Source organism: Ambystoma mexicanum, chromosome 10, assembly GCF_040938575.1.
Source record: "Ambystoma mexicanum isolate Mex_15411 chromosome 10, UKY_AmexF1_1, whole genome shotgun sequence".
In the NCBI taxonomy this organism is placed as follows: Eukaryota; Metazoa; Chordata; class Amphibia; order Caudata; family Ambystomatidae; genus Ambystoma; species Ambystoma mexicanum.
This window is the reverse complement of record NC_090932.1, coordinates 1,010,169,658-1,010,184,780: the sequence shown is the minus strand read 5'-3', so window position 1 is coordinate 1,010,184,780 and position 15,123 is coordinate 1,010,169,658. Positions and strand designations below refer to the sequence as shown.

General features: G+C 44.5%; 1 protein-coding gene across 1 annotated transcript in view; it reads right to left on the bottom strand.

Annotated features, from left to right (window-relative positions):
* Nucleotides 1-371: 371 nt before the first annotated feature.
* ECE2 (endothelin converting enzyme 2) overlaps nt 372-15,123 on the bottom strand; it is a 513,778-nt gene continuing 499,026 nt past the window's right edge. The window contains exon 19 of the mRNA XM_069618808.1: nt 372-9,330. Coding sequence (XP_069474909.1) covers nt 9,154-9,330 — 177 coding nt within the window. The 3' untranslated portion in view covers nt 372-9,153. The remainder of the gene's footprint in view (nt 9,331-15,123) is intronic.

Here is a 15,123-nt window from a genome sequence, read left to right as displayed (position 1 = left end):
CTCTCCACTGAAATATCTCCCCAACTTTCTAAAATCGTGACTGCATGGAAAAAAAGAGGCAAATTAAAACCTCCCTTGTATTCCTGCACTGTCAAGATAAGAGTGTGCAGTCCAAATTCTTAAGAAAGAAAATAGGGTCGATTTGAAAACGTCTAGGTGTATCACTTTGGAATGTGTTTTAGCTCAGTGGGTGGTATTATATAACAAAGAACAATAGCTTGACATTACACTTAGCACAGTTTATGCGTGCACACACGTACAGACACAACTTCTTTTCACCAACAGATCACAGGTCCTTAAAACAATAAAATACACACGGGCAGGCCGAAAAACAGAGAAATACAGAAAGACACAGTCAAAGGCAGTAACACTGAGAGCAATTTTGGCAACTTTTATTCAACAGTGCATGTAAAAATAAAACTTTCCCCACTGACACGTACACAATGAGATGTCGTCCCAAGCGGGCAGCATACCCCTTCCCCGGCTCCCCTTCCGCGACCACCCTGGGCGACGAAGCATCCACGTCACAACATCTTTGGAATCTTAAAGCATGTACAAGCTCAGACCTTCGATCTGTTTCTTGCAGGATGGTCATTAAGGCATGGATTATAAGTAGGTGCAAAAACACTTCCCTTTCTCCTTACATGTCTGCGGAGCGTGGCAATATGATGTTTGACAGCAGGTAAAGGTTTATTCGCGTAATTGTAAGTTCTTAGGGTCTCCCTGCTTTACCCATTCTCTCTGTTCACGTCCATAGTGCAGCGACGCTTCTGTGTCTGGCGCCATCCCTTCTCAAAAGGCCGAATGCAGGTCGCTCTGAGATTTGGGGGATGTCGAACTGTTAGCAGCCAACCGACGGCGCAGCTTTGCCAGTGTGCCTGCTCCCCTCGTGGTTTATGCTAACCTTCTGTGCTGATTCAGCATTCGGGGCGAGTCAGGACTACTGGAGTGCTTAGTTGTGTGTTCCTTCCTGGGCCACAGCAAATGCCTTGCACGGCCTGACCACTGAGTGCAATTACTGCATCAGTAAGTGCCGCCTCCCTAAAGGGTGTCCGTAAAAGGCTGTACTATGAGTACGTAAAAGGCTGTACTATGACTGGCAACATCACTGACTGCTCACTCCAGTACCTTATCATGTGGCCTACTCGGCCAATTGCTTTACAGCCGCAGCAACGTCAGTCGGCTTAGCAAATTGAGTGGCTCTGAAAATGCCACAACTTTCTTGCGCTGAGTGACCTGAGCTGACTGACCGCTTGGTTTTAACGGTAGTGCTACAATGGGAATGGCCGCTAGGTGTCGCGGTTGCATTATTATGTTGGTACTGTGCTCAGGACCTTGCTCAGGGCAATGTTGCTGAAGCAGTGCAACACCAGGAGCTGTCCGCTAATGGCGCTGAACAGCTGCTGCAGTGTTGTCTCCCCCTGCCCCAAACATTGGCAAGTGTTATTTTGCGATAGCTACTTATTTTTTTAAAAAACGTTTCCTAAGAATCCCTTACACGCTACCCGTCTGCCATAGTTTGCCCGTTAACAGCACCCGTACCTTTCACACAGCATAACGAGTGTAGTACGTTAAATTTGAGACGCTCACCTCCGCAGAACTTCTCAAAATGGCGGCCCCCGTAAAGAAAATGGCGGCACCTTAAAAGTCACACTACGGCAACATTTATCAAATACTAGTCGTATTCAATTACAATAGAATTCAAAAGTGGGATAGTCAAAGTTAACAAATTCGTAATTCATACTGTGTAGACTCTTTCAGGACACCGGCTGATCTCACATCCAAAGTTAGCCTGATCCTCAAAGCCTCATTTTAATTCCACAGACCCCCCACTCCCTCTAGCAGTGGGTGCATACATAGACTATCTAGCTCTGAAACCTTCAAAAAACAACACACGGTACAGTATCAGACATCAAATAAACATCTTTAGATGTGCAGTGGCTTCGGCCTTAAAGCATGCAGGCTCGGTTTTAGCTCCCGAGGGTCCAGCTAGTCCAACGTGAGAGCCTCTCCGACGCCATTTTGCACGTGAAGGTCTCTGGTGATCAACAGGCCGTTATCTGGTTATCATAGATCATTGGATCTGGTGTCCATTTCTGGTCCCCCATAGATCTCGTGAACGAGAATGCGATCATCCAAAATTCGACGCATCATTACCTGGAAACAAGGTCTTCTATCATGATGCCTGCTGTTGTGGTCTCATTAGATGGGTACGTGTTCTGGCGTTCACTTCCAGGCCAGACACTAAGGTCATGGTTGGCAAATGGTTTTAAATAAAAATGTTGCCACATTCTAGAACACATGGGGGATTTTAGAAACATACTATATGTAAAAGATCACTGTTCAAATTCCAAACAAAAGGTCAATGTCAGACAAAATTCAGCGCTATGCCATCACAATCCAGTCATTGGCCCGACTGTCTCACTTAGTGGAAACAGGAGAGTTTCTTCAGTTTCAAGCATTTATTTCATGTTGTGAGGAACCTGGGGTAGGGCCCCTACATCTCAAGGTAGCTAGGACGCCTGGTTATGCCCCCTAGGTTAATAGATTTCTAGGTTAAATCCCCGCGTGGAGATAGGTTAAAATGAGTTAACCACATGGGGGCTATGGTGACTCTGGCACATGCCAGCAAGAGGATACGACTCCACCGTATCACATTTTCAAGATTGGAATGGTTTGCAGACACGGGATTATCACTGGTACTCATTCAATAGCTGCATACATGATGGATGCCAAACCCAAGACATACAACTATCACGGCATTTGGAAATTGAGTTTGCCCATGGTTATAGAAGTTCATGCTAACGACTCCGCTCTTGATTTACGCACATAATGTTATGACATTTCACTCTTCTACGTCAATCGGCTTGAGCAATAGACTATATCCAGATTCTAAAGCGCTCTCTGCTTTAGCAGTAAGGGCTTGAGAAGTCTACCCAAGCATCCAAACAAACCCTTTACAACTACCTCTGATTGTACCATTACTACAGCAGTATCTCGTGGAACAGGAAACACCAATCCTGGAGAGAATATCAATTTTTTTTAAGAGAGCAACAAGCCACTCTACTTGAATATCTCCACAGGATGTTCCACGTTTCCACCTACAAGAACACTTCCTTTCAACAATGTCAATGCTAGAATAAGAAATATTCTCTATTTCTCCAAAAACTGTACGTGAACACTTCAAAGCGCTTGAATAATGGGTGGCTTGAAAGGGATCAAGAGTCATGTAATCTTCTAGGCAGATCCTCACAAAACCGGATCAGGAGAATGTTGCGATCTGCAAGGAGTGGTAACAGGATACAGACCTAAACAATGTCCACATATGGATGAGTGGTAACAGGACACAGATCTGCAGAATGTCTAGATCGGGAAGAATGATATGGGGGTACAAACCTATAGAATGTCCACATCTGGAGGAGTGGTAATAGAACACAGACCTAAATAATGTGCACATCTAAAAGAGTGCCGATAGGGCACAGACCTGAAAAATGCTCAGATGTGGAGGAGTGGTAACAGGACACTGACCTAAAGAATGCCCAGATGTAAAGGAAAGCTAATAGGACGCAGATATGCAGAATGCCTAGATCTGGAAGAGTGATATTAGGACACAGAATGTCCACATCTGGAGGAATGGTAATAGGACATTGACCTAAAGAATGTGCAGATCTAAAGGAGTGCCGATAGGGCACAGACCATTGGAATTGTCAGATGTGGAGGAGTGGTAATATGACACTGACTTAAAGAATGTCCAGATGTGAAGGAAAGCTAATAGGACACATATCTACATAACGCCTAAATCTGGAAGAGTGGTAATAGGACACAGACCTAAGAATGGCCACATCTGGAGGAGTGGTAATAGGACACTGGCCTAAACAATATGCAGATCTAAAGGGGTGCCGATAGGGCACAGACCTGAAGAATGCTCAGATGTGGAGGAGTGGTAACAGGACACTGACCTAAAGAATGCCCAGATGCGAAGGAAAGGTAATAGGACACATATCTACAGAATGCCTACATCTGGTAGAGTGAAATTAGGACACTGACCTAAAGAATGTCCAGATGTGAAGGAAAAATAATATGACACAGATATACAGAATGCCTAGATCTGGAAGAGTGATATTAGGACACAGATATAGAATGTTAACATCTGGAGGGGTGGCAATAGGACACAGACCTAAGAATGGCCACATCTGGAGGAGTGGTAATAGGACACTGACCTAAAGAATGTGAAAATCGAAAGGAGTGCTGATAGGGCACAGACCTGAATAATGCTCAGAAGTGGAGGAGTGTTAACAGGACACTGACCTAAAGAATGCCCAGATGTGAAGGAAAGGTAATAGGACACAGATCCACAGAATGCCTACATCTGGTAGAGTGAAATTAGGACACTGACCTAAAGAATGTCCAGATGTGAACGAAAGCTATTAGGACACAGATATACAGAATGCCTACGTCTGGAAGAGTGATATAAGGACACAGATATAGAATGTCCACATCTGGAGGGGTAGCAATAGGACACAGACCTAAAGAATGTGAACATCGAAAGGAGTGTTGATAGGGCACAGACCTGAAGAATGCTCAGAAGTGGAGGAGTGGTAATAGGACACTGACTTCAAGAATGTCCAGGTGTGAAGGAAAGCTAACAGGACACATATCTATAGAATGCCTAGATCTGGAAGAGTGGTAATAGGACACAGACCTAAGAATGTCCACATCTGGAGGAGTGGTAAAAGGACACTGGCCTAAAGAATGTCCAGATGTGAAGGAAAGGTACTAGGACACAGATATACAGAATGCTGAGATCTGTAAGAGTGATATTAGGACACAGGCCTAAAGAATGTCCACATCTGTAGAAGTGGTAAAAGGACACTGACCTAAAGAATGTGCATATATCAAGGAGTGCTGATAGGGAACAGACTATAAGAATGGCCAGATCTGGAAGAGTGGTAATAGGACAGCCCTAAAGAATGACCACACCTGAAGGAGTGCTAATAGGACATAGAATTAACGAATGACCAGATCTCGGGAGTGGTAATAGGAGACAGACTTAAAGAAGGTCCAGACCGGATGGAATGGTAACAGGATACAGATTAGAATAATGTTCAGATGTGGAGGTATGGTAATAGGACAGCCTTAAACAATGTTCAGACCTGAAGGAGTGGTCATGCGACACAGACTTAAAAAATGTCCAGATTTGGACGACTGGTAGTAGAGAAGCTAAGATTTCCTCTCTGTCGAGGGAGTGGTATGCAGTACTAATGCCCAGCTCTGGACGAGTGGTAATGTGAAAAAGGATCATCCCCAGCTCTGGAGGAGGCTGATGGGGAAAGTGAGCAGGAGAATGTCGTGCTCTCTGAGGTAGGATCGTACGGGAGCTGCCTACTCCTCCCAGGCCGGTTCCTATGAAAGCGTTCTCTTTTGCGAGCGGCAAAGGGGTTCATCCAATTCTATGAGTCGCGATTGCAGGGGAACTGATTGTAAGAGCCACTTCTAAGATTCCGCGACCTGAGGTGGGTTGTCTGATATACATGTCCTCTTTCATAAGGTAGGGTAATAGGCAAATTGCCGTATATGAATGTCTACTTACATTTGGTAGGGCGCTAGTGGGCCTGGCTACTGAGAATGTCCTCTTTAGAGAAACTGACCCTTGGTAATGTCCAATTTTGTGAGAAGGAGAACTAGTGAAAATGTCGGTTCTTTAAGCTGGGGTCCTGGAGAAACAGGCTGGGGATTTACACAGCGAGACAGAAAATGGCAAAAGTGATAGTCAAAGAGAAAATAACACTGAAAGGGTGAGAAGTGACTTTGGAGAGAAATGGAGCAATGCAGGTAGGCACAAGGGGGCAGAATGAAACATTTTCACTGTGCCAAGGGTCAAAGCAGCAGTTTCTGGTGCCCCTGATGCAGAGAAACCACCCCTCTCTTGGTCGCCTTGGCTCCCGATTCCCATTTCTAACCTACGTCACAGTGCAGCATTAGTTCAGTGTTCAGCCAGTGTACATGGTCTTGGAATGTTTTTGTAAATGTTACATATATGAATATATATAAATAGATCTATGTTCCATTCTCTAACACACCCTGCACGCATGTGTGTTTGTGCATCGGATGCACACAAACACACACACACACCTCTGTGTGTTGAGTGTTTGAGAATAGAAACGCTATCATTGCACACACTGTGTACACACATATATCTTTCTTCTTCACACACGCATACCGGAAATGGCTACAAACAGCTGTTGCCCAGTACAGGCTCTATCACCTCCAAGAACACATTGGGCATTTACGGGAGCGCTCCAGGGGTTCCTGCCGCACCCCAGAAGTCCTAGAACTCCTCCTCTTGGATAGGCGGCACCATACCAATCTGATGGGCATGTGAGAGTCAGAATTAAGGGGTCTGGTGGTGTCCATGTTGTGGATTAGAGGACACTGGGCTTCATTACAAGTGGGACGGTCTGGAATTAAGGTGCTGGTAACAATGTTACCGGCACCTTTCCCGGACCAGCTCACTCCGTGTTTGCCAGTAGTGACCTGCCGGTAGTTCAGGCCCCTACCGGCAGATAATTCAATGAAGCACCAGCACCGCTAACATCCTGTAATGTCCCAGTAATGCCGGGATATCGGGTGACGGAAATGGGAAGCCAAGGCTAAGCGGCAACCTCGTAATGAGGCCCTATATCTGCATGGTGCATACCGTAGGCTTCCATGTACTCCTTCGCTATCTTCGGTGTATCCGGGGCTCACTAACTGGCTGCAGCATATCAGAAGCGCCATTTTGCCCTGTAGTAGACAAGTCCCCAGCTGCCTGTGCCTGTATTCGGGACTCCCTATTCGCCCGTTGTATATCTAGGGCTAACAGGGGATGCACAGCTACTTGGTGCAGGTCAGGGGCTCCCGATTCAGCTGGGATGCATCTGAAGATCCTCCTCTACCTAGTGTGTATTGGGACTCCCTACCTGCCGCCGTGCATCATGGAACCTGCAATGGCTTTAAGTGTGCTGGGTCCCCCATATCCCAGACCTAATGAAGTTCCTAAAGGCCCTCGAAGCCTGTTCACTGCTGGATCTCTCCTTTCATCCGAAATCGGCTCCTCTAGTTGGAGCCCAGAGCTCCTTCTGTGGGACTGCACCTGTTCCTAAACTGTTGCCATAGGAACCAAGCGAACAGGGGGGGGGGGTCCGCATCTCACACAAACAAAGCATTGCTAATGAAAAACGGTTCCATTGAGTATTAGGGAGCAGTTTAAATGCACTAAAATCATCCACTTTGCACATGCACTGATTGGTTTGCGTTCAGGAACTGATTTGAACCACGTGCTAGTCCCTTCTCCCAAGACCCTTTGACTCCTTCACGCTTTCTCATCTGCCGCCGGCAACTCGTTTAGGCGGAGATGTACAATTCGAGAAACTTTCCAATGCCAGCTTCCCCATCATCAAATTGGTGTTACCGCGGTCGAATCCCCAGAACATTCTGGGCCTCATTTCACTATATGACACAAAAACACAGGCCATATGTTCTGCCTGGAAGAGCTTCGCAGCAATGCAGCTCTCGTTCACTGTTAAGTTGTGTGCATGTCTCCTCACTTGCCCTCCGACTCTCATGTACAGTGCAAGGTTTCTAATTAGAATATTTGTGGAGAATGGATGTCCTCCTATATTCAAAACTAGCTGCATGGTGAGGCCACACCCCATCCATGTCAGACTAGGACTCCCTCACCTTTTTCTTCCCACACTTGGAGCACTTGATTGGCATCTCCGTCTGGAGGTTATTGCGTCTACCTGATGGGCAAGAGGGACTTAAGGTGTAGAGGTTGTGATCAGTCATACCTTACCTGCCCAACATGTTTCAGGTTTCCTTTCGGCCCAGTGTGGATTTGTGGTTTCCATGTGCCCCATTCATCAGAAGCCTCCTTTCTGACCCAGCGTGTGTTAGGTCTTGCTAGCTATTCTAGCAGTTGCCAGGGGTCACAATATATGTGTTTCTCCATGGGTCAGATGCCTCCCTGTTCAGTCTAGAATGGTTCATGAGCCAGAGAACCTATATCATTGTGGGCCAGGGGCGCGTTATGAATCTCAGGCTCTGTCGGCAGGGCCTTGCTTTTTCCAGAACAGGTCAGAACAGGGCCGGTGCCATGATCACGGCTGACCCTTCTCTTACTCATTCTGGAAAAGCGAGAAGGGCCTAGATAAGACTTTGAAGTGGAATTATTTTACTCCCTTTCTTTATTTATGAAAGTTGTGAATTAAAGGATTTTTCAGGGAGTTAAAAAGTATTCATCTTTCTTGTCTGTGGTATTTTTAGGCAACTAAAAATAAATTTTCGTTTTCAAAACAGGGTTTTTTGTTGCTACACATACTTTTGTTGTCCCCAGTTAAGAACATGAATGAAAAGATGTGTTTGTTTCAGTCTTATGGACCAACTTCAGATCCGGTAACACAAAAGTAGAGCTCTTATGTGTGGCCTGCGTTGCTGGTGTAACATGTCAGCACAGCCATGCCGGCAGCGACAAGACATGTACACCTGCCTATCTGTTACTCCCTATTTTTTTGTTGTTGGCAGTATTTTAAAACAAACAGGTATGGCTCCTATCTGAAAGGCTTCCTTACCCCTTACAAGGAGCCAGAATGTATGTTTTTAGGGCCAATATGGTGCCACTTGTTGCCTCCCTGCTGGAGGAGCCCTACGTGGGTGCCTAGAAAAATCCATGATTGTAGCACCGGCCCTTGATCAGAGGGACCCCCCGCCCATCTACTCTTGCATTGGTTGGATGGTATCCTATTCATTTCAGTCTGGGCTAGAGAAGTTACTCTGTATTTAAAGGTAGACCAAAGTGCCCAGTAGCTATACCCCCTCCAATTCAGGGGCGCCCTATCTATCTATCTGTAAATTTGGGGCCACTCATCAACCCATGCATAGAAGAATAGGCTTCCCATTTTAGCAGTGTAAACTAGGCCTTCCTCACTTCAGAGGTGTGGCTGCGTAACCTCATAGTAGAAGTTTGAATGCGCACATCTGCGCACATCTGCTCAGAGGTGGCTGTTTGGCGCCCATTTCCTGAAAGCGTGAAAAGTGAAGATTTGGACAGTTGCACAGTGTGTACGTATTCCCCACTCCCACCCATCCTCCCCCATCCACCCCTTGTGGGTTATTTTACCACACTTCACAGTGTTCACCCGGATTCATAGGGGACCCTACAGGGCAGCCAAAATGCTCTGCAAAGTCCATGGAGTTGGCGAGGGTCCCAATGACGCGGAACTTGGCCGGGCTGTGGGGGTCAGTCATCAGGCCCTCGTGTGCGCTCTCTGGAGTGTGAACGGAGCACCACACCTGTGGTAGGGGAAAATAGAACGAGAAATGTATCATAAACTAAAAGTGACCATATAAACCTCAAACACAGCACTGGAGACTCATTAAAAATAACCAGAAAAGGCCTTCCTTCCAAACAGCATATTTTTCAGATTTTATGGGCAAATACATGAACTCATTCACAAAACACAGCAGTAAGTTTACAACGTAAACTACCATATACCTGCGCCTAATACAATTGTATGAACCAATGGAACTATTTTGATCAATTACATTTTTTAGGATGGGATTTTCCTTTAGACACTATTTCTTTTTAACAAACAATCACTCTTCGTAAATCAAGTGATGACAAAGTGAGAAATGAACAATGTCTAGTGAGAAAACTATGTTATTTCACCAGCACCTGATGGCCTGATTAGCAAAACAATGGTAGCCTAAGGCAAATAATCATGTGCTATTCAATAGCAACCATTGATTTATAGGATGGCCACTTGGTATGTATTGCAATAAGACGTAGAATAAGATAAACACGCATTGGCAAAGCCACTAGTTTTGGTTGTTGAAGTTGTTCATTGGGTTTTCCAATTATAGGCATGAGTTTGTCTTGGCCCCATAAAGAACAGGCCGAGCTCAAAAATATGAAAGCTGAAGTGCTGGTAATCACATGATAATAATCAGGTGAGCTATTAGCCTCTGCTGGCAGATTCAATAATTCTCTGAAATCAGCACCTCAGGCACACAGGCTGCAGCTTGCACATCCTGCTACCACGGCCCCTAACATACTTCTGATCACTATGCCATCCAGATCGGCCACATCAATAATGTTAAAACACATATTCAAGTTCCAGTTAACTAGGGCCCTACATCCATTTACTTCAAGGCCAAAAGTAGGACTGAAAACCCCCAACATAGAATACTGGCATACATGATGTACAAGACCATGGAGATAAAGGCATGTGCTGCTTGATAACTGTTTATTGTAATTGGTAATTTATAACGCCCTTAATACCCAGAGGTTTCTAAGTGCGGACGCGGGGAACGAACCTGTGTTGCACCGCGTCGTCTTGCTTCCAAAGTGAGCACGTTGCCACAGGTTACCAGACATTTCATCGAAAAAATTTGGTCGACTGGACAAATGGTCGAACCAATTTCGTCGAAAACCAAATGGTCGAATTCTTTTAATTTTTTATTTGTACCCTTTTTTTTGGGGGGGGGGTCCCCCCAACCCCCTTTTTTTTCTAAAAAACCCTTTTTTTCCCTAAACTATAACCTTAAAAATAAATATATAAATTAAAAAAAAATCGACCATTTGGTTTTCGACGAAATACGTCGACCAAATGTCCTGTCGACCAATTGTTGTCGATGAAATGTCCGGACACCGTTGCCGCCGAGCTATCCTCCCGAGACGAGCAAGAGCAGACTATTGCGCTGTAGCAAGACCCACCACCACTTTACCTTCCTTGACCATGCAAAGATGGCATCAATATTCATGTAAACATGTTAGTTATACCTGGGGTAAGGGCGATCGAATAGCTGGAAGTCCTTATGCTCAGTGCCAGCTGAGAAGTATTGAGCAGCATTCATGCCTTCACATTTACTTCTGGCACCGCTGAACTTCCTGGCCCCCTGAGTCTTTGCCTGCAAGTTCCATGCGTTCCAACAGAGCTTCATTTCGATGCATATTTAGAAAACAGCAACCAAGCTGGGCGCCAGTTGCAAAATGTACAAATATCCCAAGCAGGTCCATATGCAGGCTTGCATTGATGGGGTGCGGGGCAGGGGCGGTAATTAGTTCAACATAACACAACAAAATCTTCATGCATTACATCACATTTCATGCTTTCAGAGTCTAGCCATTTCGCACTCTGAAACACCTGTGTACGAGCGCAGTATAAATAAAATATCAATTCAATTGGAATCGTACAAAAAATGTTGATCTGGGAATTGCGAGGGCCGAAAATGGTGACTTTTTTTTAACCCCCCCTTTACACCATATATATATGTGGGGGTGTTTAGAGTATAATATTAATAAGAGGTGGGTGGGGGGTAAGGGGTCTCCCCCGCATATATATGTGGTGTAAAAGGTTAAAAAAGGTCGGCATTTTCGTCCGTCGCAATAATCACATAGATCCATTCAATTCAATACGAAGTCTCCATGCAGCCTTTAATTCTTTCTTGGCCTTCTCATTCACCATTTCCACCCCAAGAGGCACCACAATCTATTGTGAGAGGAATGGAAAGAGAGAAGAGATAGCACGAAAGTAAAGGAGAGAGGCAGAGAGAGGGAACACAGAGAGAGAGGGGCATATGGAGGGGAAAACAAACAAAAGACAGATGAAATTATACCTGGGGGCCAGATAGAGAGAGACTATGACTCCCTAAGAGACTATCCTTGAGACAGTTTGATTAGGACTTTGAGAAAAGATCAAGGGGGATTGGGAAGGACTGCCACAAAGGACAAAGACTGCAATGAAGCACTGGGACAAAAGAAGAGCGACTATGAAACAGGTAAAGGACTATGTTGATGCATGTGAAGGACTCTGATGAAAGAGAAGGACTGAGATAAAGGAGAAGAACTGGCAACAAAGGAATGTGACAAAGAACTGTGATAAGGAGAAGGACATTGACAAAGGACCATAATGAAGGAGAAGGACTGACAAACTGGGAATAAGAAAAAAGACTGATGAAAGAAAAAGACAGATGATGGAGACCGACTGTGACAAATGGGAAAGAATGCAACAGTGAAGAAGTTCTGTGATGAAGGAGTGTAAAGAAGGAAGACAGCAATGAAGGAGGCCGTGACCAAGGAGAATAACTGTGACCAAGGAAAGTGATGAAGGAGAAAAATTGTCATGAGGTAGAAGTACTATGATGAAGGAGGAGTGTGATGAAACAGAATGACTGCAATGAAGGACAAGTACCTTGAGGAAGGAGTGTAATGAAGGGAAGGATTGTGATAAATGACTCTGACAAAATACTGTGATGAAGGTGAAGCACTGTGATGAAAGACAGTTCCAAAGGAGGATAACTGCACCAAAGGGGAGAGACTGTGGCCAAGGACAGTGAATGACTGTAACAAGGGAGCAGGACTGTGATTAAAAAAAAGTACTTTGATGAAAACTATAATAGAGAAGAAGGTCTGTGTTGAAGAAGGACTGACAAAGAAATGTAGTTAAGATTAATAATTAAGTATGAAGGAGAAAGACTGTGGAGGAGGAGAAGGGCTGGTGAAAAAGGTGTTCGTCAAAGGAGAAGGACTGACAAAGGACTGTTATGAAGTAGAGCTATGAAGGTCTGTGGTGAAAGACTGTAACAAATAAGGATTGTGAGGAATGAGAAGGCGTGTGATGAATGAGAAGGACTGTGACAAAGGACTATGATGAGTAGAATTTGTGTGATGAAGGAACAACTCTTTGTTGGTGGGGAAGGACTGTAATTAAGGACTGTTACAGAAGGGAAGGGCAGGGATGCAGAAGGACTGACAAAGATGGACCACCATGAAGGAGAAGGACTATGATGGACTGTGATGAAGCAAAGCAATTTGATGAAGAACGTTATAATGGAGGAGAAGGACTATGATGAAGAAGAACTATGATGAAGACAGACTAGGAGTAAGGAGAAAAACTTTGAGGAAGGAAAATGTATTTCTTTGATGAAGGACAAGGACTGTAAGGCAGAAGACTGGGAAGAAGGACTAGTACTATGACAAAGAAGGACTATGATGAAGGAGACGGACTAGGATGAAAGAGAGTCTATGATGATGCAGGTAGAAGGACTATGATGAGGAACTGTGACAAAGGAGTAGGACCGCGATGAATAACTATGACCAAGGAAAAGGAGTAGGACAAATAACTCAGATGAAGGACTAAGATGAATGAAAAGGACTAGGATGAAGGCTTCTTAGGTGAACTGTGACGAAGAAGAAGGACTTTGGGGAAGGCATATGACTAGAACTATGATGAAAAATCAAACGAAAGAGAAGGACAAGGACCAAGGGATATGCCGAAGGAGAAGGACTATGAAGAGGAATTAGGCAAAGGACTAGGCCAAAGCAGATGGACCATGATGAAGGACTAAGGAGAAGGACTACGATATGGAATTAAGAAGAAGGACTACGGTGAAGTGCAGTGACTACAGTGAAGAATTAGTAGAAAGAACAGTGAGTGGAAGAAGGCACAGTATAACAATGTATGATGCAGCCAATACATGCCACTGGCATTGCCAGTTGCTATATCAACCAAATAATCTGCTTCTCAACCCTTTTCTTTTCTGTGTGGCATTGTTTTGGCCTAAAGGTGGCATTAAAATGCCACCATTACATCCAAATGAACCGGATTACAATGTATCCTTACATCAAACCAAATGCCTCTATATAAAGGCATAGTAAGGCAAAGTTGGCTTTACAAACTTTCAGACAAAACTAAAAAGTGTGTTAGGCTAAATGAAACAGTCTTTCACAAAGGACGTGACGTCAGACTGCAATGCTTTACAGATTTTAATTAATCTGGGGCAAGAACAAAAAGATAAGGAGTTAGAATTAGAGCTAAATGATAGGCGATGTGTCAAGTACGGCAAAGTTGCCACCACACTTATTCCACTGGAAGGAGTGTGGACTGGGAACTCAGAGCCAACTGCGAAGACCAGAGGCATGGAAAATAAGAGTTTAAATAAAGCATACGCTAGAACCCTACGGGTGTCGCTCTCAGTGATAAAGCAGACATAAGCACAAGCTAGAAACCAGAACTAGACTCCAAAGGTAACTGCCAGGAATGTGAGGAAACACACAAGGGAGAACGATTACCAAACTTAACTCATGGAAACAATCTATCACACTGCTCAAATACTACTTTGTACAGAAGAACCATACCTTGGCTAAGAGTATGCTCAGTAAAGAAGAAATTCCCGAACCCAGTGAAAACACTTCATGGACCAATCGCAAGAAGTCAGAGAACTGGCATCCATGAAAGAAACTCAAACACTAGCTAATTACCCACACAGCCACAACTGTCAATCATGTTACACTTACGGGGTCAGTGATCCAGCTGTGCCCTTCATTCGATCCAGAGCAGAAGACAGGACAGACCGATCATTACATAACATCAGTTTCAGAGAACACACATGAAAATCAGATGAATTCCACACCACAGGCAAATGCAACTGAACCCATGGGCAAAATTACAAAATAGCCAAAAGTATGCCCATTCGTTTGCAGTTTATAACCTCATGAGGCCGCTCTCCAGAGAACTACAATATCACAAAGACCTTTACAAAAAGAAGCAGCAAATAGAATGCCTTATCACAGTATCTTCCAAGATTAGCCGTGTAACCAAGCAACATTGTCCAAAAGTGCACAAGCAAAACCCCCAGCCATGTGCAAACCGTGCAAGCTATCAAAATAGACTAAATAAAGCTGTCAATCACCCATAAAATTGTTCCGAAAAGACACATCCAATTAAACAATAAAATCCTGAAATATCTCAAAGACTTCTAGGCAGTAATTACGGAGCCAATAAACCAAAAGGTTTACAGGGAATCGAAATTGGGATTTGTTGACCAGGAGCAAAAAGCTGCTCATGAGTATCCGGCATAACTAGTTAGGCAGGAGCTACCTCTTGGGAACCAGGAGCTAGTACAGACTGCACAGCAGATCTAGCTTTGCGCATGAAGCAAACTCTAACCTTTTGTCCTTTTCATGCTCTCCAATTTGCTCTAACTGTCCCTTAAGTGTGTTCTTTGTCGTCCTTTATATACATCTCCAAACATACATAGGGCCTCATTACGGATCTGGCGGTAACCCTGCCGGTGCTACTGGCG